At 53.0% G+C, this 27,729-nt stretch overlaps 1 protein-coding gene across 1 annotated transcript in view; it reads left to right on the top strand.

The window, feature by feature from the left end:
• The first annotated feature begins 15,056 nt into the window (after positions 1–15,056).
• Positions 15,057–27,729, top strand: part of GRK3 (G protein-coupled receptor kinase 3) — a 42,953-nt gene continuing 30,280 nt past the window's right edge. The window contains exons 1-2 of the mRNA XM_066609804.1: positions 15,057–15,169; positions 26,042–26,118. Of these exons, the coding sequence (XP_066465901.1) occupies positions 15,057–15,169; positions 26,042–26,118 (190 nt within the window). The remainder of the gene's footprint in view (positions 15,170–26,041; positions 26,119–27,729) is intronic.

Genomic DNA, 27,729 nt, shown 5'->3' with positions numbered 1-27,729 from the left:
CTGCCCACCCTGGCCGGGGCTGGTTCTTCTGCCTGCTGCCGTGTGAGGAGCGTTCTTGCTTACCGCTGCTGTGGCTGCCGACATGGCTGAATAAAGCTTTGCCATTCGACTGCAGTTCGTGGTGCTTTCTGTGCGCTCGTGTTTGGCCTGTGGGGGAGAAATCCTCAGAGGAAAAGAGAGGTCACTCCTGCTCAGTTTAAGGGCAGGGCAGGGATGGGACCAGACCCCCCCCAACCCGGGTCTGCCTTAGGAGTTGTGGCGCCCCTTTGGAAACATTTTGTGTGATGCCCCCTGGTTCACAACCAGGGTCTGTAGAGTCTATAAAAACTTTTTAAGCACTTTTAAGACATACATACATGCACTTTTTAAAGCACACATTTTGATTGTTCTCCATTCTACCCTAGAGATAGAAAGTCTATAATAAATATCACTAGGGCAGAATGGAGAGCAATCAAAATGTGCGCTTAGAAAGCGCCTTTGAGTTGATCCACCAAATGATTTTGGTTTCTCTGCTCCGTGCTCTGGCCACCGCGTGGCGCCACAGGTTTGTCTTCCAGTTCTCTGTCTGGCTTTGCCAGGTGACAGGGAGTTGCTACCTGGGCACCCTGCAGGATGGTAGTGGATTTTCTCCCCCTCCCCACCTCTTGCCTTGTTGTTGAACTGAGCCTTTGTTCCTGAGGCCATTTAGAAAGGTGCTTTGAAAAGAGAGGGAGGCACAGAGAGGAGCCTGGCCTTCTCCGTCAGTCAGTGCGGAATTCCTTTGGTGTCCCTCATGAACTCTAGTAGTGAATGAGGTCCCCGGGCTCAGATGCAGACCTGGATGAAACCTCAGGGGAGGAGATTCCCATGGCCAGCTTAGCATCTATAGGGGGTACTAAGCTGCCCCCACCACAGTCTCCCAATAAGTCACCACACTAGGGAGGGAAGACTACTCATTCGAGGCACCTTCAAAAGCACCTTCAGGACAGACTGCGGGAGCCAGAGGCAGCAGGAAGGGGGCAGAGCTCCTGTGCAGGAGGCACACAGCCCAGCTCCTGACCCGGAGTCCCACTGGGAAAGCAGAGGACAAAACCAGTGTGTGTCTTGGATCATTGCCACAGTGGTCCTCCAGAAGGAGTCACGAGGCAGGGCCACACTTCAAAACACTCAGTTGGTGCCCAGCAGTTGCTGATGAAACACCAAATCCAGATCAGCCCCTCGTTCCAGTCAACTCCTGGTCTCGGCCCTCACCCCTGCTCTTGTGGAACATAATAATAATAATAATAATAATAATAATAATAATAATAATAATAATAATTAATAACAACAACAGGTATTTATATACCGCCTTTCTTGGTCTTTATTCAAGACTTTATTCAAGGCGGTTTACATAGGCAGGCTTTATTTAAATCCCTTATTAAATAGAGGCAAAGAAGGGGCAAAGAAGAGGCAAAGAAGGAAGGCAAAGAAGGAAGGCCCACAGCCAGGGAGACAGACCAGGGACAGACTGCACTTGCTCCCAGTGTGGAAGGGATTGTCACTCCTGGATTGGCCTTTTCAGCCACACTAGACGCTGTTCCAGAACCACCTTTCAGAGCGCGATGCCAGAGTCTTTCGAGACTGAAGGTTGCCAATACAAATATTAAATAGGGATTTTTACAATTGAAAGAAGGTTCTTTCTTTCAAGAACCGCTACATTCAGGTGTTTCATTCCAATCTGGCTGCACATTCTGGCCTCCATCCTCCCACGCTCAGAGCAGATGGAATTGCTCGGCTTCAGCTTGTCAGCTGCTCCAAGGTCGCACGGTGCCGGTGGCCTCGAACTGGCGACCTTGTGGATGTTATCTTCAGGCAGACATTATCTTCAGGCATACATCCCTGTTGCGAACCCGCCTTGACGGTAGACTGCCTTTCTGCATGGAGGTTCCATCCAGCCATTCTGGCTTGCTGAAGGCCACCACCTCTTGCTGTTTCCAGCAGAGACCGTTTCTCTAAACCGCTGGGTGTGGCAGGGATCACAAGAGATCTTTGGGTCTAAACCCCTGGGTGTGGAGTGCCAGTCGGAACGGGGCTCAGGCGCAGACAGACATCTGTTGCGGTGTGTGCGTGTGCCGGTCAGGCCCAGCTGATGAAACTGGGTGACGCCTCTGGAAGGAAGAGCGAGCATCTCATACAGTGATTAGCTGCCAACCTGCAGCCTGGCCTCTCTGGCTCCTCCTCAGACTGGCTGTCGTTGGTATTCAGGATGCGTCCACTGCGTCTGTCTGGAAAGAAAAAATAGCAAATTATCTGGGATCGTCATTCATCATGGCCGGCAACTTGCCAGGGACCTTCAGCTCCAACAGCCACTCAAGGTGCCTCTTGAGCTGTTGGCAGCCCTGATCAGGCAAGTTGGCAGAGGGGGAGGCTGCAGGACCGGAGCGTGCAAAAGGTCACTGGATCCCCAGGGGACGTCTTGTTGCTGCACAAGCAGCAGTTTCCCAGGGGGCTAATGGAGCCAGGCACAGTCCCAAAAGTCTGGCCTGCGCCCCTCTGAGCTCTTGCCTCTCCCAGGACTGCACTCCACAGCTGCTTGCCAGGGCACAAGATCTGGGACCAAAGCTGTCCTGCAGTTGGGAAGTTGCCCCACGTCACCCCTTCCCAACCTCTGACACCTCGGCTGAAGGTGCCGTTTTTTGGCCACGTTCCGGTTCTAATGTCCAGCCCAAATCTCCTTCTCTTAAAAATCCTGCCCTGTTATTAATGGGTTGGCTCCACAAGGCATCTCACAGCCCTTCTTCCCCCCAAAAAGGCACTCTCTCTTTTTTGTTTTAATTCTTAGTTTACCTTCACCTTTTACTTAATTCTGTGCCAGGAGTTCACTGTCTGACCTTGGGCTAGTCCAGCGGTGGCAACTTCAGGGCTCTTGGACTTTTAACAATAGTTAGAGGAGGGAATTGCAGCAAGTGCAGTTCGTTACCTCCCAGGTGTGCTTGGAGGGCAGGGATGATGTGCTCTGATGCCCCATTTTTTAGCCAACATCCAGTCCCAAAGCAGTGTACAATTTAAAGTTCATGTTGTATATGTATGTATATGTTGTTGGCACCTTCAGTCTCGAAAGACTGGTATCGCGCTCTGAAAGGTGGTTCTGGAACAGCGTCTAGTGTGGCTGAAAAGGCCGATTCGGGAGTGACAATCCCTTCCACACCGGGAGCAAGTGCAGTCTGTCTCCCTGGCTATGGGCCTTCCTTCTTTGCCTCTTAGCCTCAGACTGTTGGCCAAGTGTCTCTTCAAACTGGGAAAGGCCATGCTGCACAGCCTGCCTCCAAGCGGGCCGCTCAGAGGCCAGGGTTTCCCACTTGTTGAGGTCCACTCCTAAGGCCTTCAGATCCCTCTTGCAGATGTCCTTGTATCGCAGCTGTGATCTACCTGTAGGGCGCTTTCCTTGCACGAGTTCTCCATAGAGCAGATCCTTTGGGATCCGGCCATCATCCATTCTCACGACATGACCGAGCCAACGCAGGTGCCTCTGTTTCAGCAGTGCATACATGCTAGGGATTCCAGCACGTTATGCACACACAGGCTTGTGTGTGTGTCAGACAAGTGACACAACCAGACATGCGTGCTTACTCCGTGTCTGAAGCATTGCATTCCTCTTTGGTGTTCTGGTGCTGCCTGAGAGCCCCTCTGGCCTGGAACTCTTCTGTGACGTTGGCGTGAGGGCGTCGACAAGGCCCAGCCAGGCTTATGTTCTTATCCACCCCCCATCTTGCTCGTTCTGAGAGTGTTTTTCTCCTTCCTCTTGTGAAAGGTCCGTGTGTGCTTCACTCCTTGGCCGATTTTCCATTTCACGGTCCCTGCGTGACAGTCAAGTCTCCGGATTAAGCCGGGCGGGAAATGAGCCGTGACTAATGCCACTGCGGGTCTGTGGGCGCTGGACCTGTTTGATCTGGGGCTGGCCCAGCTGCTACTTCCGCCAGGCCCTTTGCCAAGGCACCCCAAGGAGGCGCTGCCTCATTTCTGCCAGCATCACATGATGCATTGCGGAAGGCCTCAGGACCGAAGAGGTGCTCGGCCTTGACTGGCCCAAAGAGGGTGGCACGTCCCATGGCTGTCCCTTGGTGATGCCAGAGTCTGCCCCAGTTAAAACACTCACAGGGCAACCCCTTACCTCTAATGACCATGAACCCAAATCTGGGCCCAAGCGTTCCCTGTGCATAAGTAAAACAAGTTGAGCATTTCTCTCTCTGCTGGGTCAGAACCAAAAGCCTCCAAAAGAGTCTGCAGGCAGATTGTGAAGTCCAGCCCAGCCCTGCCCTGCTCCTCTTCTCCCCCCAGCAACAAGCTAGACTGCCTTGAAATATGGATGCTCCACATATTAGCCACCGTGACTAATAGCCACTGACTGTTCTATCTCCACGGATTTGTTTAATCCACTTTCAGAGCATTTCGGGACAGAGACTTCCTTCCACGTCTTAATTCAGCCTTGTGTGCAGTAATCCTTTTCTTTTGTCTCTCCTGAACATCCTGTGTGCTAATTTCATTAGGTGGCCTTGCATTCTGTTGTTGTGCAGGAGAGAGAAGAACATCTCTCCATCTGCGCCAGGCCACAAGTTGATAGACCTCTGAAGTCTCCACCCCCTGCAGCCTCCACCAAATTCCCTTCTAAAGAGTCACAGAAACAATTGATGGTGGATAAATGTTCAGGCGAGAGAAAAGCTTTTTTTAAAACGAGGCACCTCTCCGATGGCATCCGCAATTGGAAACAGCCACATGGAGATTAATGGGATTAAAATGTATCAGTGGATTACAGCAGCCGAGAGGAAGAAGGGCTGGCTTCTGTGCAAGGCTGGCGGCGCTTGGGGTCTCATTCCCCTGCAGACCCTCCAGAGTGCCCAAGAGGGGCAGCCCCGTTGCTTGCCCCCTCCCCAGCCTGTACTCTGGTGGGGCGTGTTTTTGAATTGGGAATTGCTGGTTCCTTATTTATCCATCTACTTGTTTGTCCTGGAATTGCCCTGAACTGCTGTTCAACAGGAAATGTCCACAAGGCGCTTCTTGAAAAGCGCAAGGCCAGAACATGTCCTGTGGAAACAGTGCCAAGGAATCGCTTTGCTGTCCCTGGAGTCTCGGTGTGGCTAGTAAAGGACACTGAGGGGTTTCAGGGTTTGTTGGTTCATTTTTTTTAAACTTGTGCCCTGCCTTGATCTTGTTAAAGGAGGGAGCACCGAGCGGCTCACAAGACTAAACACGCAAGCCTCAGAAGCACAATAGTGCCAGATCAGGGCCAGAAATTCAGTCCAAATGTGACTGCAAAAGAGATGTGCACGTTTCAGGGTTTTGTACTCTTCAGGCAGACCAAATCCGGAGTCTCCAGAAATGGATCTGCCCAAGGACTGAGGCTCCAGATTTTTTTTGTGAGCGCACAATTTTTCAGTCACCCATGAGGACTCCCTGGGGGCTTCTTAAACCAGCTGGCATTTGCCCTCTTGCGCTACCAGGGTGGTGGCGGGCCAACAACTTGCTGCATTTGTAGCAGTGGGAGGGGATAAGGAGCAGAACACCTTTGGAAGTCAACTTGTGCATGGCAGGAGCTCATAATTGCCTCCTAAGATTCAGGGCCTCCACCAGGATTCAGGGGAGGGTCTGTGGCTCCGTGAAGATCCCTGCTTTGCTTGCAGATGGTTCCTGGTTCACTCCAGGTTCTCAATTCTCCAGGTGGGGTTGGAAAGACCCCATGTGGAGGGCTGTTGACAGTTGGTGTTGAGAAAGTTGACCTACATAGACCAATAGCCTGAATCAGCATCTTGGGCACCTTACAAATGGACTTCTCCTGCATGAGCCTCTAGACTGGTTCCAGAAGCCCTGGCTGTGGGCAGGAGAGATATACCCACTGCACCAAACTGACCTACCCACCTAGTGCCCCTAGTTATGCTAAGCCCTCACTCAACGTCAACCTGGATCCTCTAGAGGGAAAAATAGCAATAGAAACCAATCCTGAGCGCATGGGCAGGCGGTCAAGGGCATGATGTAATTTATCTGGTGGTAAAAATAAGCGGCTGGGGTGTCTTGAGAAATGCTATCAACTCCAGAAGTGGCAGCACAATTCTCTCCTCTCCCCCCCCCCCCACAGCTTATTTCTGGAGCAGACAGAGGCAAGTGCATGGCCAGCAGAAACGCTAGTTAGCAAACATCTGTTCTGTGCAGTTCAGGAGAGCTGTCAGTCGCCGCATGGCAACATAATGGGATTAGGGCATCGTGGAGGATATTGCGTTACTGCAGGGAAGAGATAGGTGGCTGCGGCTGTTCTCCTGAAGGCAATGCAAACCCCCCCCCCCAAAGAAAAACAGGATTGCGCTCCTCCTTTGGGATGGAAGCTGGGAGCATCCCACAGGACTGTGCACACCAGCCAGAGAGCAAGTGGGAAGCTTCCAAGGGGAGTCTGGGGCAGCTTTTGGGACCACGGGATGCCCGGGGTAGTTGCTGGGGCTGGGAAGCATCTACAAGAACATCAGAAGAGCTCTGATGGATCAGGCCAACAGCCCTTCTAGTCCAGCCTCCTGCACCTCAAAGTGACCCACCAGATGTCACGTTACACGTACCCCCCCATAGCCTTAGTATCATAGCTCCATAGTACCCTGAGATGGGCTTTCCCTCCATCAGTCTTTGGAGGGAAAGGCCCTTTGAAAGGCATCCGGGCCAGATGGGGATCCTCGGGACACGATGTTCTAACCACGGCCCTGTTTTTTCCCATGAGTCTGCACACGCCGTGCTCACTGCCGTTTTCCCCATATTAAAATGCCAACTCTTGGGGCTTTCCCATCCTCTTGGATGTGAAACATTCCCCACAGCAAGACGTGGAGGGACACAGCAAGCTTCTTGTGGTTCCGTCTGAGAGGCAGGATCCTGTCCAAGGCAGGCCTGGAAGTGCCAGAGTCCTTTGTTATCGTAAAAGGGGTGGCAGCCACACTCCTTGAAGCGAAAGGAGACAAATATTGCTTTGAACCACAAGTTCTCCCTCCAGGAAAATTGCTCCAGGCAATTCCAATCATGCAGGAGGAGGCTGGATGCCTTTTAGTTCCCAGCGAAATATTTTTGATCAAAGGACACATCAACTCCCTTCCGTGCTCTCTTTTGACGTTGCAGCCCCCAAAAACCTGCCTTAGATGCTGGGAAACAGGGCAGGAGTGAGAGGGTGATGGCCTTGATGGGTGGACGGGGCAAATACATAAATTTATTTATTACAAAATAAAGTTAATGGGGGCTACACTCACCCTGCATTTAGGCTGCATGAATACGATTGTAATTTATTCTGTATGGTCTGGTAGGGGAGGAGGACCATTGAGATGCATTCATGTGTCTCCAATATCATATCTAGTTTGACCATTAGAGCACTACTCCAGTGAAAGAGTGTATAAAATTACAACTTTATTGATGTAAGAGAGAGTCTTAATTCATATTGACTGAGAAGGAAGAGGATCAAGGATTTGAAGTTCATCAAAATGACTTGATTTAATGGCAACCTTTGTCAGGTTCAAAATGCACTTGGTGTATAGAAGTAACTCCCCCCCCCCCCCCCATAACCCTGTTTATATCACAAACTGCCCAGTGCTACAGGGAACTCAAGATAGTTTACAAAATTTCCGGAGTATTGTAGCCAGTATGGAAACGCCAGTTAAGGCTTTGGCCTGAAATAGCTTATTAAGCTTAGAAACCCCTGCTAACTGGTTTACCCCTGCTAGCTGGTTAAAGAGGCACTTCTTCAAGTGGGTGCTCCTCTTTTATTTAGCAAATGGAGAGTAACTGGCCCTCCTCACCCCAGCAGTGTCTTTTCTAGTGGCTGCCTGCTGGTGTTCTTTTGCATCTTTTTAGATTGTGAGCCCTATTGGGACAGGGAGCCAGTTATTTGATTTTTCTGTAAACCGCTTTGTGACCTTTTTGTTGAAAAGCGGTATATAAATACTATTGTTGTTGTTGTCGTCGTCTTGGGGGGTGATGCAGTGAGCTCTTGCTCCAGAGGATGCAATCCCTCGTGACACCTTTGCCCAGAACATCAACTCTCTGTAACAGAAGCTGGGGAGGAACTAGAGGGAGGGCTGCCACCTTCACACCAGACCCGTGAGGGCTCCTGGAGGCACCTGGATGGCTGATGCTTGAGTAGACCTCTGGTCTGAGCCCACAGGGTTGTCCCACTGAGCTCAGGACCTGGGCTGGACTGTGTCCCTGGCAGAGCAGAGAGTGCCTGCGCCCGCCTCTGCTCTGACAGACTGGACCAGAGCCTGAGCGACCTCTCCAGGATCCATCGCAGGCATTCCAGCCTCCTCTGGCTGGCATCAGGACAGAGCTGCAGATGGCAGCTGGGAAGGAAAGGAGCCTCTTTCCCCCACCCCCTCCCCGGCTGGCTCGGCTGGCTCTGAAGCGGAGAGAGAACTAATTAGGACAGCGAGACTCAAGGAAGATTTATGTCGGAAGGAGAAGGGCTATTATGCAAGCAGACGGGTCCCGAGTGAGCGAGAACCAACCCATTGGCGCCTCCACGCTCTCTGTGGCCTCCCTGGTCTCGAGCCTGTGGGTCTCCAGGCCAGGGTGGCCAGATAGAGGTGAGGGGGCACCCCTCTCCGACTCAGGCACCGCTACTGCCAGGCCTCTCTGTCATCTCCTCCGGTCCCCGTGGGCTGCATCTCTTGCTGTGCCAATCTGTGGGCTTGGAACCGGCTGCCTTCCTCTCTCTTCATCCGTTTATTCATTCATTTCCATGCACCATAGTTTTCCCTGCAGAAGCACCCAGAGCCCTTTCCCTGGGCCTTGCACACATGCAGCTTGTCACCTGCTGTGTCAAAATGCGGCAGTGAGAAAACCAGCAGTGCTGATGGGAGCGGGAGAGGGGATGTGACGAGACCTTGGCTGCTGGGCCCACCTGGCCCGGCTTCCTGTCTCCAGCCCTGGTTGGAAATTCAGGACAGGACCTGCAGGCCAGGAACAGGGTGCCCCAGACTGCAAAGGGTCCATTGAGCTGCCCTTGCTACCAGCCACTGCCTCTCCGCCTCCTCCCAGTGTGACCAGCCTCCTCTGAAACCAGCAAGGAGGGCCAGCGGCTGTGGCCACGTCTTGCAGCAGCGGATTCCAGAAGCAGCTGTGTCCTTCCTGATGGCCTCTTCTCCCGAAGCAGCTGTGCCCTTCCTTGGGTCTCTTCTCCCGAAACCCCTGCCCACAAGTCCCACCGGACGCAAGTTGCCCTGGGTGCTGGTGCCAGGGAAGGGCTTTGCTCAAGCATCAGCACCCTGATCCACAAGGAAAAGGCTCTGGTTTGCAAAAGGAATCCTGCTTGTTCGCTGGCATGAGAGCCAGGTAGAAAAGCCACAGAGAGGACACAGCGGTGCCAAGGAACCCGCTCCTGGGAAGAAGCCAATGCGTCCCCGCCATCCTCGACACTCCGCCTGCCTCTTGCTCAGGGAGAGCAGAGCTCCCTTTGCCATGAAAGATTCATGCGGACCTCTCTTGAGCAAGCCAGGGGGGCGCGTGGGAGGCAGCAGCTGTCTGGGGGAGAGGAGAGCCCAGCTGCCCTTGCTTGGCCCCTCCCCAGGGCAGGGGAGGCTGGGAGCGTGGTCCGGCAGCCCCAGGCCGTGCTGGGGTCCGTGTATCTGGGAGGGCCCCAGTTCCCAGAATTTGGTTGCTCCCCCCAAAGTGCAAAAAAGGCACATGAGATGGGGGGGCCCAACCCTTCCCTGCACCTGCTGCCGACCTCCTTGGCCTCCTGCACCCTTTTGGCATTCTCATTTCTTGGTGCAGACTCGCTTGTGCTCCTTTATCCATCACAGAAGTGATGCCATCTTGCAAGCGCTGCCCATCACGCCTCATTCCCTCTGCTGAAAACATCCGTACTGGGCTTCAAGCCAATCTGTGTCACTCTCTCTATTTATTGGGAGTGTTTTGCTTTCTCCACCCCAGCCTTTTCCTGGGAAATTTTGCTGATTTTGAGGGGGTCGGTTATTGATCCATTTCCTGGTGATGCAAGTTGACAACATAATGTGCATGGTCCAGATCCGTAAGGAAAGAAGGGAAGGCACCAGTAGAAAACAGAGAGGGAGAGGAGTCCTCTCTGCTGGCCAACAGACAGCCTGAACTCCTGGGAAAAGAGGAGCTGAGCGGAGGAACACGGCCTCAAAGACCTCTTGGATGGGAAGAGGGACTTTTGGAAAGTGCAGAGAGAAATTCTCTCCTGCTTGACTGCTGAAGGTCAAGGAGCTCCGCCTGTCTTCCTAGAAGGCTCTTGTGCCTGAAGAATATTTTCTGCTCACTCCTGCATGATGACTGATATTGCAAGGTGCCTTTTAAAGGGCCAAGCCTAGAAGGCCTTGGGATAAGAGGAGTCATGCGAGTGAGCTGCAGGCCCATAGTCGGATGCTAGAGGTGGGGGGGGGCGCGACTATTTTTTCAGGGGGGGGGCAATGATGTCAGGTATCTCTACTGGTGGGCAAAATGAAAGGATAAGTCTGGAGAAACAGCAAAGACCCAAAACTCCCCCAAATTTCAGGAAGAGAAAATAATGTGGGTTTTTTGAGAGATGCATTCATTATCTGTAAAGCCAGGTGACAATAATTTGCATAGAATAAATGCATCTCTGCATGCATGGAAAATGTCTTGCCTACACAGAAATAACATGCAACATATCCTTCCATTTACACACCAGTGCAATACACAGGCCTGCAACCCTGCAAAAGTAAAACATATCACTGGGATGCAGGTAGTATTGACTTGTATTGAAAGTGCCTATTTAACACCTATACAGCGCCCATCTAATGCCTATCTAGCGCCTATCTAACGCCTATCTAGCGCCTACCTAGCACCTATCTAGCGCCTATAGCACCTACTAGCGCCTATCTAGCACCTATCTAGCGCCTATCTAGCGCCTATATAACGCCTATCTAGCACCTATCCAATGCCTATCTAGCGCCTATATAATGTCTATGTAGTGCCTATCTAGCACCTATATAACACCTCTTTAGCGCCTAGATAGGTGCTAACCTATCTAGTGCCTACCTAGCGCCTATTTTGTGCCTAAATAGCACCTATCTAGTGCCTATATAACGCCTATCTAGCACCCATATAGTGCCTATCTAGCACCTATATAGCGCCTATCTAGTGCCTATATAAAGCCTATCTAGTGCCTCTCTAGCGCCTATATAATGCCTATCTAGCGCCTATCTAACCTGCTTGGGTAGACCTGGGCTCTTGATTGAGCTTATAGCCTACATAAGAAGATAAGAAGAGCCCACCAAATGCTTCAGGGAGCACAAAAGACAGCAAGACACAGCCTGCATCCTGGTGTCCTCTCCTGCATCTGGCATGGAGGTAGCCTACTTCTTGCTGGGTTTCAGCAAGTGCCCTGTAGCCCTATAGAGCCCTGTAGAAGGAGAGGCCTTTCCATACCTTGGAGAAGCGCTGAACCAGTGGACTTTCCTTCCCTGAAGCGCCTGCACATCACAGGAGAGATGAGTGGTAATCCTCCCAAGAGGTGAGGGGATTGCAGAGCATTAGCTGGACTTCTAGAGAAAACCTCTGACCCTCCACAAGGCGGGAGAAGAAGCCAAGTGGAAGCAGAAGCCGGCTCTGTGGCGGTAACGAGGGATCACGAGATAAGCGGGAAACAGAGCAGGGGCTCGTAAGCCGACCCTGCGCCCAAAATAAACACGGAGCTGCAGAAGGGGGTCCCTGAGCAGGGGTCGAAGCTGCCTAAGTGGAGGCCTTCGATGAGCAAGTTAAGATCAGGCAGGCAGCTTGGACACCTTTGCCCTTGGCTTGTCCTGTGGACCACTGTGTGCACATGTCTGTCTCCCCCAGGACCAGCCCCAGACCTCAGTCCAGTGCCGCCCTCTTTGTGTGGGGCCTGGTCATGCAAAAGCATCTCCTGCAGGCAGGATAGATTGAGGTGCCTGGGCAGTGCTGGGCATGCCTGGCTGCCTTTGGCAGGGGCCTGTGCGGGTCTTGTTCCTGGGCGGCCTCTCTGCAGGCTGCTTTTATCAATGGCCTGTTTTTCCTGCTGGGTTTCTGCAGGTCCTTCCTGTTTCATTCATTTTATTGTTTTATGGCTGGTGGGCCGGTCTGTTTGTTCTGCCCACCCTCTCTGGATTGCGGTTTTTCACAAGCAGCCAGTCAGGAAGGAGGGCAACCCAAGCACCACAAGCACCTTTCCTGCTCGAGCCTCTTCAGCTGAGTATTGGGGGGGGGAGGATCTCTCTGAATTGTGCACGGTAAGAAAGAGACCAGAGGGCTGCCTTGTTCAGCCCCCTTTCTCCAACAGAGCATCAGCTGGATGGATGCCTCTGAAAGCTATCAGCTGCCCTCCCCTCACTCCTGTTCTTTGTGGTCTCCACCCCACACATAGCCAGGCAGAGATGAAAGTTCTTGCCTGCTGCCCAAGTGCCACTCTCAAAGACTGGAGGCAAGGGCAGGTGGTGCAGAAGGGAGGGCCTAGTTCTCCACTGGCTCTCTTCTCTCCTGCCTGCAGTGTGCTACCTGCAGAGTATGAAAAGGTGTCCTATAAAAGTCCCCCTGCCAATTCTCAGCCTTCCCCCCCCTCCCGGTGGAAAGATCTACAGTCATTTTTTGGAATCAATGCTACAAAGGTTTCTAGGAGGCAAGTTTTGTCACGCGCGGAGACCTGATGGCATCCAGAGGTCATGGTTAACTTCTGGAGCGCAGGTGTGATCAGTGGAAGCACCAAGGGCTGTGGTCTATATGTTTTATAGGCTGTTTTATATGTTGTTAGCCGCCCTGGGTCCCTTTGGGGAGAAGGGCGGGATAGAAATAAAGTTTTATTATTATTATTATTATTACTACTACTACTACTACTACTACTACTACTACTACTACTACTACTACTACTACTACTACAAGGAAAGAAGCACCAAAATCCCATTTCTCATATCTGGGCTATTAAATAATTATAATTTCAGTCCATAGATCTGCAACTGTTTTAACTGTTTTAACCTTTGTTTTGTAAGTCGCCTTGAGTCCCTTCGGGGAGAAAGGTGGGGTAAAAATAAAGTATAATAATAATAATAATAGATCCCATTATTCACCCCATCTAGTGGCGGAGCGCAGTATAGCGTCTATACCAATGCATTCTGGGCGACAATGGAGGAGCAAGAAACCTGGAAGTGGAACTTTAAAGCTAATTTTCCACTGATTTGGTATCCACTGATTTTTTTTTTTAATGCACTGGAGGTTCTGGAATGAAAGTCCAGCGGATAAAGTCCAGTAGATAAGCTGTGTATGCAGAATAATTCTGCTTCCCATGAGTGACCAGGACATGTTTTGAATGGCTCTCCATCGGACCCTGGGGATCCGAAGTCTATCAGAAATGTCATTACTAGTTGTGCACCTGGGGCCCTGCACAAAGTGTTTCCAACTGGGTCCCACACCTAAGCCCCCCCCCCACGCCAGGGTCTTGTTTGCAATTTTATATTAAAATGTGCTTTGATCCATTTGGTGCATCCACTCACATGCACTTTTAAAGCGCCTGTTTTGATGGCTGTCCATTCTACCCTAGAGATCTAAGGTCTATCGTGAATGTTATGTATATACTCTTAAGAGTTTACAGCCCCTGGCTATGGACGTGAAGCCCTGCAAAAAGTGTTTCCAGTGGGGCCCCACATCTAAAAGGGCCCCCTGTGCCAGGGTCAGCCACTCTAGTCTTCCAGGCCATCTGAATTCACAGCATCTTAGAGTGTGCTTCGATATCCACGCGGTCCTTTAACTCACCTGCATGTCTGAAGCGCACTTTTTAAGCTCACTCGGCCCTAGAGATCTATCCTAAACGCTGCTTCTAATCTTGGGGGTGCTGCGACCCGGCCCTGCAGAAATTGGGCCCCGTGGCTAAGTGCCCCCTGCGCCGGGGGTCAGCTATTCTAGCCTCCCAGGCCATCTGAATTCACAGCATGTGGTCCATTCAGCCCCCTGCACTTGCAAGGGCAGCTTTGGAGCGCTTCCCGCCCACCCTGGAGTCCAAGCCTTGATGTCCAAGGCGCCCTGGGCTGTGCCCCTGGGGGGTCCTGCGGGTGGGGGGCGGCCCCGCAGAGGCGCCTTTGGAGGGCTTCCCCCGGACCGGGGTGGGCTGTGCGCAGGGAGACCCCGCCCCTCCGGCCTGCCCGCCCGCCCGCCCCTCCGGCTCCTGCGCGGCTCCAGCGCCGGGCTTTGGAGGGCGCCGCCTGGTCCCGGTCCGGTCCTCTCCTCGCGCTGCTGCTGGTGATGCTGCTGCGCCGGGCCGGCCGAGGAAGTGGCCGCGGAGAGGAGGAGGAGGAGGAGCGCCCTGCCCGGCGGAGCGACTGCGGAGCGGAGCGGCAGCCGCAGCCGCGGCACGAACGGGACGGGGGCGCGGGGCGCGCGGGCTGCGGCCCCCGCCTAGGGAGCATGCAGCCCCCGGCCCCCCTTCTTCCCTGCCTGCCTGCAGTGGGGCAGCAGCCGGAGGGGCTCCCCTAGGGCTTCCCCACGTCCTCCGGGCGGGGAGGGAGGATGCCCCCCCGGGACTAGCCCCCGGACAGCAGGACACACTGGTGGGGGGCTTGGGGGGCACAGCCCAGTCCAGAGAGGGCCTTACCTGGGGGAAGGGGGGCTTGGGGGCAGCTGCCCAGTCCCTATAACTCAAAGCTGGGGGGGGACAGCAAGGGGCTAGCCCTGTAACCCAAAGAGGGCCTTAGCGGGGGGGGCAGCAGGGGGCACAACCCATTCCCTATAACCAAAGAAGGCCTTAGTTGGTGGGAGGCTCAGGGGCACCAGGAAGCACTGCCCGGTCCCTATACCCAAACCTGGTGAGGTGGGGGTGCAGGGGGTCCTCAAGTAGGGAGGCTTTTGGGGGTGTAGTCACTTGGGGGGCAGGCTTAGGGGTGGTGGTTCAGTTCCTCTTTTGGGGGTCTTGCCTGGGGGCCAGGGCTGGGAGGGGGCTGGCATGGGGCAGCCCAGGGGGATGGGGACCCCGGCCGAGTCGAGGTAGGGCTTAGCAGGCAGTGGAGTGAGGCAAGGGCAGCGGCCAAGGTCAGCCCGGCCAGGGTCAGGCCCAGCCAGCCACACCAAGTCACAGCCTGGACCACTGGCCAGCCAAGATGGCAGACCTGGAGGCCGTCCTGGCCGACGTGAGCTACCTCATGGCCATGGAGAAGAGCAAGAGCTCGCCCGCCGCCCGCGCCAGCAAGAAGATCACCTTGCCTGAGCCCAGGTGAGAGAAGGGGGGGGGTTTGGAGGGTGCCCCCCCACACCCTAAGGAGCAGGCTAGGAGTAGCCCCATGGGCTCCTCCAAGAGTAGGCCCAGACTCTCCACCCACCTGGAGCCCCCCAGGATGCTCCACCCCCCAATATCCCAGTCATGATCCCCTCACCCACGAACGCCACCCCCCACCAGCTGCAAGGTTGAAGGTGTAGCCCAGGCCTCTTTCTCTCCGTTATCTCACCCCTTTGAGATCTCCCTGATGTTCTGCTGCTGCAAATGCCCCCGTATCAGACTCCCACCCCCACAGCACGCCAGGGAAAGGGGGTCAATGAGGAGCAGCAATGGCAGGAAAGAGCCTCGTTCACCTCTGAAAGAGGCAGTCCTTCCCACCAAGTTGCCCCCCAGTGCTGAGTGGGCATGGTTGGGTCTTTGTGGGGGCCCCTGTGGGGCCTGCCATTCTTCCCCCATAAAAGTACCCACATGTGGGGCTGGTGTCCTCGAAAGGAGCTCGCGGCCGGCCGGCTTTTGAGCCATAAATATGTCAGTCAGTCAATATCTTACTCGAACTGAATTTGACACACACACACACACACACACACACACACACACAGAGCATGGCCTCCCCCTGCCCCTCCTCACCAGTGCAAACAACTGCAAATCCCCTTCCAAATATTTATGAATTCCTCTAGTGCGGATTGGGTGTTTCTCCTCCCTGCCGTGATGCGATGCCTGCCCCCCCACTGACAAACTTGCATGTACATCTGCATCCTTTTCCCTCCACCCCCTGCCCTGGTCTGGAGAAGCAGCGGGTGAGGGTCTTGGGTGCCTGCGTTGCTCCAAGTGAGGTGGCCCTGGCAGAGGAGCAGCTCTCCTGACGTGAAGGGGGAGCTCTGCAGGGAGGCACCGATCGGTTCCCCCTGCTGCCCCTGTCTCGTCCTGCTCCCAGGGGACTGGCGTGGTCAATCCTTAAGCCGGGGATTGGGACACTTTTTCATCAGTCTTGCTTTGGGCCCTGCCGGTGGGCTGTGGCTCCCAAAGGCCTCAGGCCCTTCCCAGTCCTGTCCCCCCCCAGGTCCTGCTGTTTAGGGGAGGTGCCATCTTGACCTTCAGGCCTCTCCATTGGACTGAGATGGGTCCTGTGGTGGTCATCTAGACTGCTCTTCTTCCAGGGACTCTCCTCCAGCTTCTCTCCTCGCTTCAACTTTCTTCCTCCAGTTTCCCCCATTGCTGTTCCTGCCGTGTTCTCTGACCCACAGAGCCCCTCAGCCCTCTCTTTGAGCGCCTTCCTGGCATGGAGCTTTATGACTCTGCCCCCTTTGTGAATGCCACCTTTTGCAAGTCTCACATCTCCTGCCAAGGGCAGCGTTTGGTTCTTCACTCTGCACCCTCCTCCCCAAGCCCATGCCTCTCTGAACGGGCCAGTTTGGCGCAGCCCATTTGTACCCCACGGGCGCACTCCTCTTCTGACCATCTCCACTTCCACCAGACTTCATTCCTGATCCCTGCTTGTGTGCTCAAGGAGCCAAAAGGGGGCCTGTGGGAAATGTAGTCAGGCTACAGTGGAAACCGCATTTGCCTACCCAAACTCTGTTTTCACCTCTTTGGAGAAAGATGTACAGGTGTATGACAAGCGGTTTTTGTGCTCCTGTGCTAGCTAAATGTGTGCATGTTTGTAGCCAGCCAGGAAGTCTGTAATGGAAAGAGAGCTGGAGAGGAGAAACCTTACTTTTCTGGGGTGGCCACTATTGGCGGCCTCCTAAAGCGGCACATGGGTTTTCCATACGTTTGGCTAGGGCATGCGCATCTTCTCTTGTCCAGGGCTGGCAGTTGCCGGGCTCCTTGGTTAAAATTCCAGCTGGTCATTGCTGTCGTTATTCCATGACATGGGGTGGTGGTGGACAGGTCGATGAAAGTGTCGACCCAATGTGCGGCGGCAGTGAAGAAGGCCAATTCTATGCTTGGGATCATTAGGAAGGGTATTGAGAACAAAACGGCTAGTATTATAATGCCGTTGTACAAATCGATGGTAAGGCCACACCTGGAGTATTGTGTCCAGTTCTGGTCGCCGCATCTCAAAAAAGACATAGTGGAAATGGAAAAGGTGCAAAAGAGAGCGACTAAGATGATTACGGGGCTGGGGCACCTTCCTTATGAGGAAAGGCTATGGCGTTTGGGCCTCTTCAGCCTAGAAAAGAGACGCTTGAGGGGGACATGATTGAGACATACAAAATTATGCAGGGGATGGACAGAGTGGATAGGGAGATGCTCTTTACACTCTCACATAATACCAGAACCAGGGGACATCCACTGAAATTGAGTGTTGGGAGAGTTAGAACAGACAAAAGAAAATATTTCTTTACTCAGCGTGTGGTCGGTCTGTGGAACTCCTTGCCACAGGATGTGGTGATGGCGTCTAGCCTAGACGCCTTTAAAAGGGGATTGGACAAGTTTCTGGAGGAAAAATCCATTATGGGGTACAAGCCATGATGTGTATGCGCAACCTCCTGATTTTAGAAATGGGTTATGTCAGAATGCCAGATGCAAGGGAGGGCACTAGGATGAGGTCTCTTGTTATCAGGTGTGCTCCCTGGGGCATTTGGTGGGCCGCTGTGAGATACAGGAAGCTGGACTAGATGGGCCTGTGGCCTGATCCAGTGGGGCTGTTCTTATGTTCTTAACTACAATTCCCAGGAGGCCTTGCAGGTCTCTTGTTATCTGGTGTGCTCCCTGGGGCATTTGGTGGGCCGCTGTGAGATACAGGAAGCTGGACTAGATGGGCCTATGGCCTGATCCAGTGGGGCTGTTCTTATGTTCTTATGTTCTTATGTTCATGCTGTTAGCACAGGAGACTGAATTACCTTTGAGCTGCTCCCTTGGTGGGAACAAGTATTTCTCTGATTCTAGGCAGGCGGAGGCAACGCTGGGGCCTGAATTGAATGTCAATGCTCCCCCCTGGCCTGGCTTGTTCGGGAGAGTTGCAGTGCTTGTCTGCTCAGGGAGAGAAGCGCTTTGCTGATGCAGTTCAAGGTTGAGCCCTGGATAGGGCAAAGCAACACAATTTGCATTTCTTGCTGTGGAAAAGGGTGGAGAGTGCACCCTGCAGCGTGATTTAGGTAGTGTTCGGCAGTGCCGTTTCGGGTTGTTTGTGTCCTTATTTATTTGACCAGAACGGTTTTTTGGGAGGGGTCTGGGGCACGGAGAAGATGGTGCCCTCTCTTGTCCTCTGAATCCAGACCTGCTTCCCTTTCTTAAAACCTCACTGACATCACAATTTCAAGTGCTGGCTGTAGGGAAGGAGCCACAAGTGCAGAATTGGACCTGCAGGTGTTGCAATCACAGCAGCAGTGCCCAGCGGTTTGCTGTGGCTGCAGGCAGGGGAGCAGTGGCAGAACCCCCGGGTATTTACATGTGTGTGTTTCTGGCAAGCTCATTGTGCCACGCAGAATACACCTGGGGCACCACTGTCGGGCACGTGGGGCAGGTCTTGTATCTGCCTTGGTCTCCCCTCGCTGTCCTTCCAAACCACAAAACTCGGGGCGCATCACTTGGATGCACGCTGTGTGTAGGCCGTGTTGCTGTTAGATTTCAAAAGGTAAGTACTGGCTGTTCTAATTAGATTGCAGGTGGTAATTAGCTCTTTGCCCTGGGAAATGCCTGACGGCTCAGGTGTCCTGAAACCAGCAGAGACTGCATGTAATGGGTGGAAAAAAAATAAAATGCAGCTGGTGGAAAGGGAATGATGAGCGCATATAATAATTATTTATATTTCTCAGTCTCTGTGCATGGCATTGTACGTGGAGTGGAGAGACAATTCCTGTTCCAGCAGCCTAGATTTTGACACAAGAGACGGGAACGCAGGGGGTGCATATGTGGTTATTTCGGTTTAGCAAGAGTTAGGGAAAGGGGCTAGGAATCTAGTTGTTGGGTTATGTGAGTGGCCTTCTGGGTTGCACAGATGCACCTTCAACCCAAGGAAGGCACAGACTGCTGGCACAGGGCTTCCCGTCTTCTCGAGTCCCCACTGAAGTCATGAGGCGCTCCCAGGCATTTCACCAGGGTGCGCGCTGGAGAGCAACTGGTGGATCTTGTCCCCACATTTCAAGAGCCAGCCAGTTTCTGTTCCACCAAGTCTGCTGGACCTCTGCCTGTTCTCACATTGCCATTACTTCCTGGTGTTTTGGTGGTGCATCTTGTGTCCGGGTAGCCCAGTCTGCCAATGTTTCTTTCTGTTCAGTGTGCAGATATGCTCAGGGTTGCATGAAGACATCGCGGTTGGGACTGAGATGCTGCAGCTGCAAAGGGCGGCAGTCACTCCCCACAACTGCCAGGCTCCGGGCAGTTGGGGTTGGGCACCGGAGGGGAGTTGACTGTTATCCAGAAAACTGGTGCGCAGTCCAAAAAGTTGGGCCAGGTTTCCGAACGGCAAATCAGGATCAGAGGGTCAGAAGCAGGTGTGTAGTTTGAAGCAGCCAGCCTGGCCAGACAGCTGGACCTTTCCCTCTTGGACAGGGGTCTCCAAACTTTTTGGCTAGAGGGCCGCATCAAATATCTGGCACGGTGTTGGGGGCTGGAAAAAAATTTAAATATAAAATTTATATAAATAAATTAGAGATGGAACTTAGAGGAGTGACTAAATGAATGAATGGGCTCATTCCTTCAAACTCTGGCCCTTAGAACACCCTCCAGACGCAACCAGAGCACAGTTCCAGTCATTTTTGGCCAAGTGGGCCAGAGGCTTTCAGGAGACAAGAGGCTGGCCGCGGGCCGAATAAAGGCTTGCCGCGGGCCACATCTGGTCCCTGGGCCAGGGTTTGGAAACCCCTGATTTAGACTTTTAGCATTACACGGAGAGAGACTCATTCACACCCTCTACACCAGGGGTGTCCAAACTTTTTGGCAGGTGGGCCACATCATCTCTCCGACACTGTCTCAGGGGCCGGGGGGGAAAAAAAGATTTAATTTACATTTCAAATTTCAATAAATTTACATAAATGAATATGTTAGAGATGGAACTTATGAATGAATGAAGGCCTTGCAATAGCTCAAGGTCTATTAAAGGCCTTGGACAAAGCAAGGCTGGCCTTTCCTTCACTGCCACTGCTGCATCACAGACGTGAAACAGCAAGCAGTGGAGGGAGCCCTTGTCCCGCAGCTCATAAGAGAAGATGAACAGTCGCCCTCACGCTGAGAGCAGTTGTGTCGGGCCAGCATGGGCTCCAGCAAATCTCTGGAGGGCCAGATGCTCATTGGAGATGGGGGCTCCCCACGGGCTGGATTGGGAGTCCCCAAGGGCCGCAAGTGGCTCCTGGGCCGGGGTTTGGACACCCCTGCTCTTGGAGTTGAGGACTGCATGAAACCAGCTGTCCCCTTTTAGCTTTGTGACGTGGGTGCAAAGAAAGGGACTTGTCCAAAGTCACGCAGGGAGTTCTGTGGCCAAGAGAGTGGGGGTTTGAGCCCAGGCCTCCCGAGGCCAGCCAGCACTCTGGGTCTTGGGAGAAAGGGAGCCAGCTGTCTTCGGAGGCAACAACACTGCTTTTGCTCAAGTGAGCTGCTGGGTTTTCTTGCTCTATATATTTGCAGAGAGGATGCTGTAAATTGGCAACGGCTTATCTGTAGCAGGTGCCTGGTGTCTTGCAACAAGGTTGTGTTCCACTGACATTATCTCTTGTGAAGAAATACTGCAAATGCCGTTAGGCTGTTGCCTTGCAATTTGCCAGCCTGCTGCTGCTGGCCGTATCTTCCTTAGATGTGATGGGACCTAAATGGAGCCCGTGACTTGATCGGGGAGGAGTGAAAAAGTGAGGATGCTTCCTGCTTTGTGAACGGCCAGCTTGGTCCATTCCAGACCTGAGATCCGGGGCTTTGCAGGACAGAAGGCAGACTTGGGCAGTTCCTTGGCCAAGGTGATCAGGTAGTGGGGAGTGTCTGCAAAGCACCCTTGCATTGCTGGTGGACGGAAGTTATTAAACATGCGAAATCTGGATTGCAGGGGCTGGAGAGTAGGCATGGAGGGCCCAGAGGGTGCCGGGTCATTTGTTCTTTTCCGATGCCCCTTTACTTTCCAACCTCAGGCTCTTCTTACAATCATGGCAGACCAACAATTTAAAATTTGAACAAATTTACATAAGTTTACATAAATGAATATAGTAAAGATGAACTTATTTGAAAAGAGGTCTTTCAATAGCTTAAGGCCCATAAAAGGCCTTGCACAAAGCCAGGCTGGCCTTTCCTTTGCTGCTGCTACTGCATCACAGACATGAAGCAACAAGCAGTGGAGGAGCCCTCATCCCACAGCTCACACGAAAGGTCAAACAGTTGCCCTCACGCTGAGTGCAGTTGCGTCAGGCCAGTGTGGGCTCCAACAAATCACCGGAGGGCCAGAGGCTCATTGGAGACTGTGGGCTCCCTGAGGGCCGCATTGAGATTTTAAATAGGGACCACAGATTTGAAGAGCTGCCCAATCTGTAGAATAATTTTGAGATAAGGGTCCAGTTCTATCCAATGTTCTCTTGCTGATACATTCGTGCCAATGGGGTACATGCTGCATCCTGGGGTGGAGAGGCAGTCACGGAGGCCACCTCGGAGTAAGGGAATGTTTATTCTCTTTCCTTGGGGCTGCATTGTGGCTGCATCGGGATTGGAAAAAGTTGGGCAGAATTGGGCCATCTGTCTCAAGAGGAAATGGGGGGGGGGAGAGAGAGAGATTAAACTAGAAGCTGATGAATGTAAAGCATGAGAAATTTGGGGAGCCACAGAGCTCCTCTTCAGAGAGACATTCATAAAAGTAAGTCTTGTGTGAATGTGGAATGTGGCACGTGGCTGGTAGTTGGAGACCATTAAGAACTCTTTTCTTGCTTTCATCTCCTCCTTGTTTTTTTTGGCAAACCACATTTTAAACTCTTAGTCTTAAGAGCTTGCTGTGGTTCAGGGGAGGGCAACTAGAGAGAGAGAGAGTTCCAGGAAGAACCTGGGGGAGTGCGTGATGCTCCAAGCATGTGTGTGAATCGTCCTCCTGGTCGGCTCCAACTGTATGGCAGAAGGGAAGGAGAAGAGGCTCTTCAGAGACATAGCCCGCTCATCGATCTCCTGGGGGACATTGTGGTCTGCTGCTGAAGCACTTAACAGCTCTTCACTGGTTTTAATGGGACTGAGTCTGGACAGGATTAATCACATTTGTTTCTTAGGTGGAATGACCGCAGCATGTGCTTTTTGAGGACTGGAGAAAAATCATGTGGTTGTGGGTTCAGGAAGCGACAAAGGTTATCTGGTCTGGCTGGGCTGGAGATTGGAAGCCAAAAGTCACCCAGAGTATGCAAGAGCTGCAACTGCTGTTATCGGAGGGAAGGGGCCGTCAGTTGAATGGCTGCTGGCTGGAGTGGGAGCTGCTGATGGTCCAGAAATGCCAAAGGCAGAGCCCATTCTGCACACCCCTCCTCTCCTGTCAGCATCTCTGGGAAGCTGTTGCTAGCAGGGTTGAACGTTTTTCCTTCAAAATAATGAATGGACTTTACGAGATTAATTGTGCTGAATGAGAGTGTCAGGAGGCCTTCCCCGGAGGAAGCGTTTCCCGCTTGGGGATGGCAGTCAAACAGCTTTTCCTTCCAATTTCCTTTAGTGCATTTCTGGAGCACCAGAGTTGTCAAGAATTGGGGGGGGGGGGTCTGGTATTCTGAGTCAGAACAACAGAGATCTGGACTGCAGTTGGTGGCTTTGCTGTGCCTGGACTGAAGTTGGCCGTTGCAGGAGCCGGGAGTGGGCTGAACTAGGTGAGCTTTTGAATCTGCAGTGGTTCTAGTTTGCTGCCCCAACCTGATTTCTCACTTGTCTGACAGCAGGACTCTCTGAGATGGTAAGTCCTGAAGGGTCTTGTACTCAGGTTCTGATCTGGTTGCCTGGGGCGCATTGGAATTTCCTGTAGGCGAGTCGACGTGGAAACGTTTATAAGCAAGAAGGGAACTGGTTCTTTTTCCTCTCTCTGGATGTTGGCATGTCACAGATTGCTGATGGAGGAATGTTTGGGCAGGCTGGTTGGTGCAAATGTTTCGGGTTTCTAGCTGCTTCCTTGGAAGGCTGGGTGGGGCTTTTATAAAGGGTCTGGTTCACTCATCCCAGATGTGCATCACTCTTGCCTGCTTTCCCTTCCCTAATGAGAAGTCTTGGGATGCCTCACACCACTTTGTCCTTCCTCCTGTAGCAGCCTTTGTGCCCCCTTGGAAGCTCCACTTCCCCCCAAGGCAGTCGCTTTGGTGCCTAAGTTCCATCCCGTGGCATCGCAGAGGCCTGGCCTTACAGGCCTGGCAGGAGGAGTGCAGGATTCCCCCTTGCATGGCCTTGCTGGGGGAGAGACACCCTCGGCCTAGCAAGTGGCTTTTTCAGGCCTGGTTTTCTCTGGAGCCTTTGTAGCTGCGCCCCCACCAGCATCAGTGGAGCTGATACTGCAGCTTCCTACACATGTGAGTAACATAAGCAGGCCGCATAATCGCAGAGAAAGGAGGAAACATTGGAGGGGGGGAGGAACAAAGCTGTGACGATCCTCAGACATCCGCACCCCCACTTGGGAGAAGGCAGCTCTCCGCGTCTTTGCCTTTAAAACTCCGCTTGCCTTTGAGACATGCAGTGATGACAAGAGGGGCTTGTGCCCAGCCCCCAGTTGCCTCGGGTCTCCTGCTGGCATTTTTGCAGCAGGGGTGGGCGGAAGACCGAGCTTTTCCAAGACTCTGCGCTTCTTTTTTGTAATCGGGAAAACGGCAGGACCCCAAAACATCACTTCCGGTAATGGGGAAAAGGGAGGCCGAAGCGGGCACTTTCCGGTACAGCTCAGGATGGACCAGCGCTTCCTGTCTTGTTGCCCATGCGAGGCAGGGGGTGGCAAGCAACTCTTATGTGACATGCTCCCCAGTGGTCGCCAGGTCATGGCTGCTTGCTACGCACAGGTACCAGCCAAAGGCCCATCATTGTGACAGGTGGGGTGTGCTGCCAGGCCACTTTCTTGGGCATCTGTTGGGGGGGGGCAGTCCACCCTCAGTCACGTAAGAGCCTTGCTGGATGTACCAAGGGCCCCTCTGGCCTGGTGTCATGTTACCTCCTGTGTCAGCAACCAGATGCCCCCCAAGCAGGGATGGTTCCTGCTCTGCTGCTGCCACAAGCCCCCTTGTCACTGACATTTGGAGCTGTAGAGCCTCCAGACTGGTGGTAGCGGTATGGCTGTCATGTGACCAGAAGTCTGGGATAGACTTGTTGTCCTGGGCTTGTCTAAAGCAGACCTTTTTCGTGCCATGATATAAATCAGGGGTCTCCAAACCCCGGCCCGGGGGCCAGGTGCTGCCCACAGCAAGCCTCTTTCCACCCCGCGGCCAGCCTCTTGTCCCCTGAAAGCCTCTGGCCCACTCAACTGAACATGACCAGAACTGTGCTCTGATTGTGTCTGGAGGGTGTTCTGAGGGCCAGGGACGTGGAATGAATGAGCCCATTCTTTCATTTTTCTCTCATCTAAATTCCATCTCTAATTTATTTACATTTTATATTTAAATTTTTTTTCTGGCCCTCCACACTGTGCCAGATATTTGATGCAGCCCTCTGGCCAAAATGTTTGGAGACCCCTGATATAAATGAATGAATGAATGGGGACCTGCTGTCTACCCCTCCTGGGACACTATCCACCTACTCCACCTCTTCCTGTTCCATTTTAGCACAGGCAGCAACGTTTACCCTGCACATGCCCGATCTTGGAAGCTAAGCAGGGTCAGGCCTGGTTAGTACTTGGATGGGAGACCGCCTGGGAATACCGGGTGCTGTAGGCTTCTACCATGATCTCGGAAGCTAAGCAGGGTCAGGCCTGGTTAGTTCTTGGATGGGAGACCGCCTGGGAATACCGGGTGCTGTAGGCTTCTACCATAGTCTTTCCAGACTGAAGGTTGCCAGCCATCTCCCTATACTGAACACTATCTCCCAATCTTGTCTGACCTCGGAAGCTAAGCAGGGTCAGGCCTGGTTAGTACTTGGATGGGAGATCTCCTGGGAATACCGGGTGCTGTAGGCTTCTACCATAGTCTTTTGAGACTGAAGGTTGCCAACCATCTCCCTATACTGAACACTATCTCCCGATCTTGTCTGACCTCGGAAGCTAAGCAGGGTCGGGCCTGGTTAGTACTTGGATGGGAGACCGCCTGGGAATCCCGGGTGCTGTAGGCTTCTTCCATAGTCTTTCCAGACTGAAGGTTGCCAACCATCTCCCTCTACTGAACACTATCTCCCGATCTTGTCTGATCTCGGAAGCTAAGCAGGGTCAGGCCTGGTTAGTACTTGGATGGGGGACCGCCTGGGAATCCTGGGTGCTGTGGGCTTATATCATAGTCTGTCGAGACTGAAGGTTGCCAACCAACCTCTTCTTATTAGAGAGAACAGAAAAAAGTTACCCTGAAACCTGGCACCAGTGAAAGCTCTTTCAGCATAATTGCTGAGACCCTGAGCAGGATGGGACACACTTTCCTGGCACCTGAAGAGGTACACCACATGAACTCCCCCGTTTCCTGGTGGTGCTCTGTTCCTGGAGTCTTCCATCTTTTTCATTCCCGTGCTGTGACCCCACAACTGAGGCTTTGCGACTCCACGTGGGTCTCAACCCCAAGGTTGAAGAAATTGGTCTAATGCCAAAAAGTGCAGCCCCCCCTTTGGGCTCTGGGTCTTGGATACATGCCCGTGAGCACACCAGTCCACACCGACAGCTTGCAACCCCCAGTTTCCCCTGGGTGTCAGCCATGTGTGTGTGTGTGTGAGGTGAAGCGTGCAATTATTTCATTGATCTCCTGCCTATCCTGGGACCCTTGTGGCGCAAGAGGCAGCCAGATGTAACCGTTGGGCCATGTTTTTTTTTTCTTCCAGCATTCGCAGCGTGATGCAGAAGTACTTGGAGGAGAGAGGAGAGTTGACCTTCGACAAGATTTTCAACCAGAAGATTGGTGAGTTGTGGCACAGCCCCAGTCTCTGCTGTCTTGCCACCTCTGTTTCCATTGCGTTGGTGATCGGAACAACTTACGGAACAACTTATACAGTTGTGGGTATACCTGGGCAGGGTTCGGACTGCGCTACTGTGAGTGGACCTGTGTCTCTGTGAGCTGCAGGCAGTTTCTGGTTGAACCAGTGCCTTGATTTAAAGGCCTTCTTTTGGGTCATTGTGTTTTGTCCGTGTGGAGTTCACTTTCCAGGGACAGTGAAATGAATTCTGGGGAGAAGAGGTGGGGGAACAGCAAAGCCTTGTCTTTAGTGCCCAGGAAAGCGCTGGGGTGTTTATGGATGTTCAAGAGCGTGGGGGGCTGGCAATGTGGTGCCTTTAGACGGCCTTTGCTGTCAGAGACGGAGTGGCCTCCCTGAGGCTTTTGCACCTGTGGGGGCATTTGGGGATGTGAGCTGGCTGCAGATGTATGAGGAATCCTGTTTGCTGGGGCTGCATGGAGAGGGATTGTGAAAAACAGCTTGCAGTGTTGACGGTGGACGCTGCTGTCTGGAGAACGGCAATGGAAGTGGCTCTTTGGGGCAGAGCTCTATGGGTTTCAGATGACCAGAGATCTGGGTTTGCTTTTTCTAGCCTCGGCTCACGCATATTGGAGCGCCAGCGTGGTGAAGTGGTGAGACTGTCAGACCAGACCTGGGGGTACCCGAGTTCAAATCCACACCCAGCTTTGAAGCGCCTTACCTTGGCTCACTCTGTTTCTTCTCAGCTTAACCTACCTTGTAGGGATGTTGTGAAGGTGGAATGAGGAGGGGAATCGGCCCATTGCCCTGAGGGCTTTGGAGGAGGGGCTGGATAGAATGGTAGTACAGGGCCTGTAGCCTTCCAAGAGAGGCGTGCCTGGCCTTACTCCAGCTGGCCTGTCTGCACAAATGCTTCTTGGCACCTTTGTAGAGATGGTCAGTTCTGCTCTTTCGCTTCTGGCCAGGCTCCTTATTTTCCACAGGAGGGTGGAGAGAGAGACCTCCTGGTTGCTTCTTGGCTGAGTGTCCCTGTGAATGGAAGGCTAGCAAAGCACTATCTTTCTCAGTCTGTGCGGAGATGGCGCTCAGAAATGTGGGTGACGTTCGAGCAGATCCTAGGCAAGTGGGGTTTGGGCTCAGTGTTTTGCCTGCCAAGCTTGTCTTGTCAACATGACCTTTCTGTAATAATCCACCTTTTTTCTCAGCTTTCATCTGCACGAATCCACAAAATCCCTGGTGTTGGGGAGAAAAGAAAATATCAATCTCTTGCCTCGTTTTGTTTTTGTTCCAGTACGACCATAATGGGCTGCACGAAGTGACTGGATCAATCCATCTCCGGCTGTTTTTGAAAAAGCACCAGGGGTGTTTTCCATCCCAAGTCTTCTCCCTTCCTTCTGCCTGCAGAGTGGAGACTGAGAGCTACTGGGAGGTTGGGGCTAGACTGTTAGGCAAGGCCTGGGCACACCTGGGTTTAGACTCCTACTCAGCAGTGGAATTTGCTGAGCCAGTGACTGTTTCCCAACCGAACCCATTTCACAGACTTCTCATCAGCAGGTGGCTAGGGCGAGAGGGCACATGGAGCGCTTGACTTTAGGCTA

This window comes from Tiliqua scincoides, chromosome 14 (assembly GCF_035046505.1).
Source record: "Tiliqua scincoides isolate rTilSci1 chromosome 14, rTilSci1.hap2, whole genome shotgun sequence".
NCBI classification, from domain to species: domain Eukaryota; kingdom Metazoa; phylum Chordata; class Lepidosauria; order Squamata; family Scincidae; genus Tiliqua; species Tiliqua scincoides.
The sequence above is the reverse complement of the archived record's forward strand: the minus strand, read 5'-3'. Positions and strand labels throughout refer to the sequence as shown.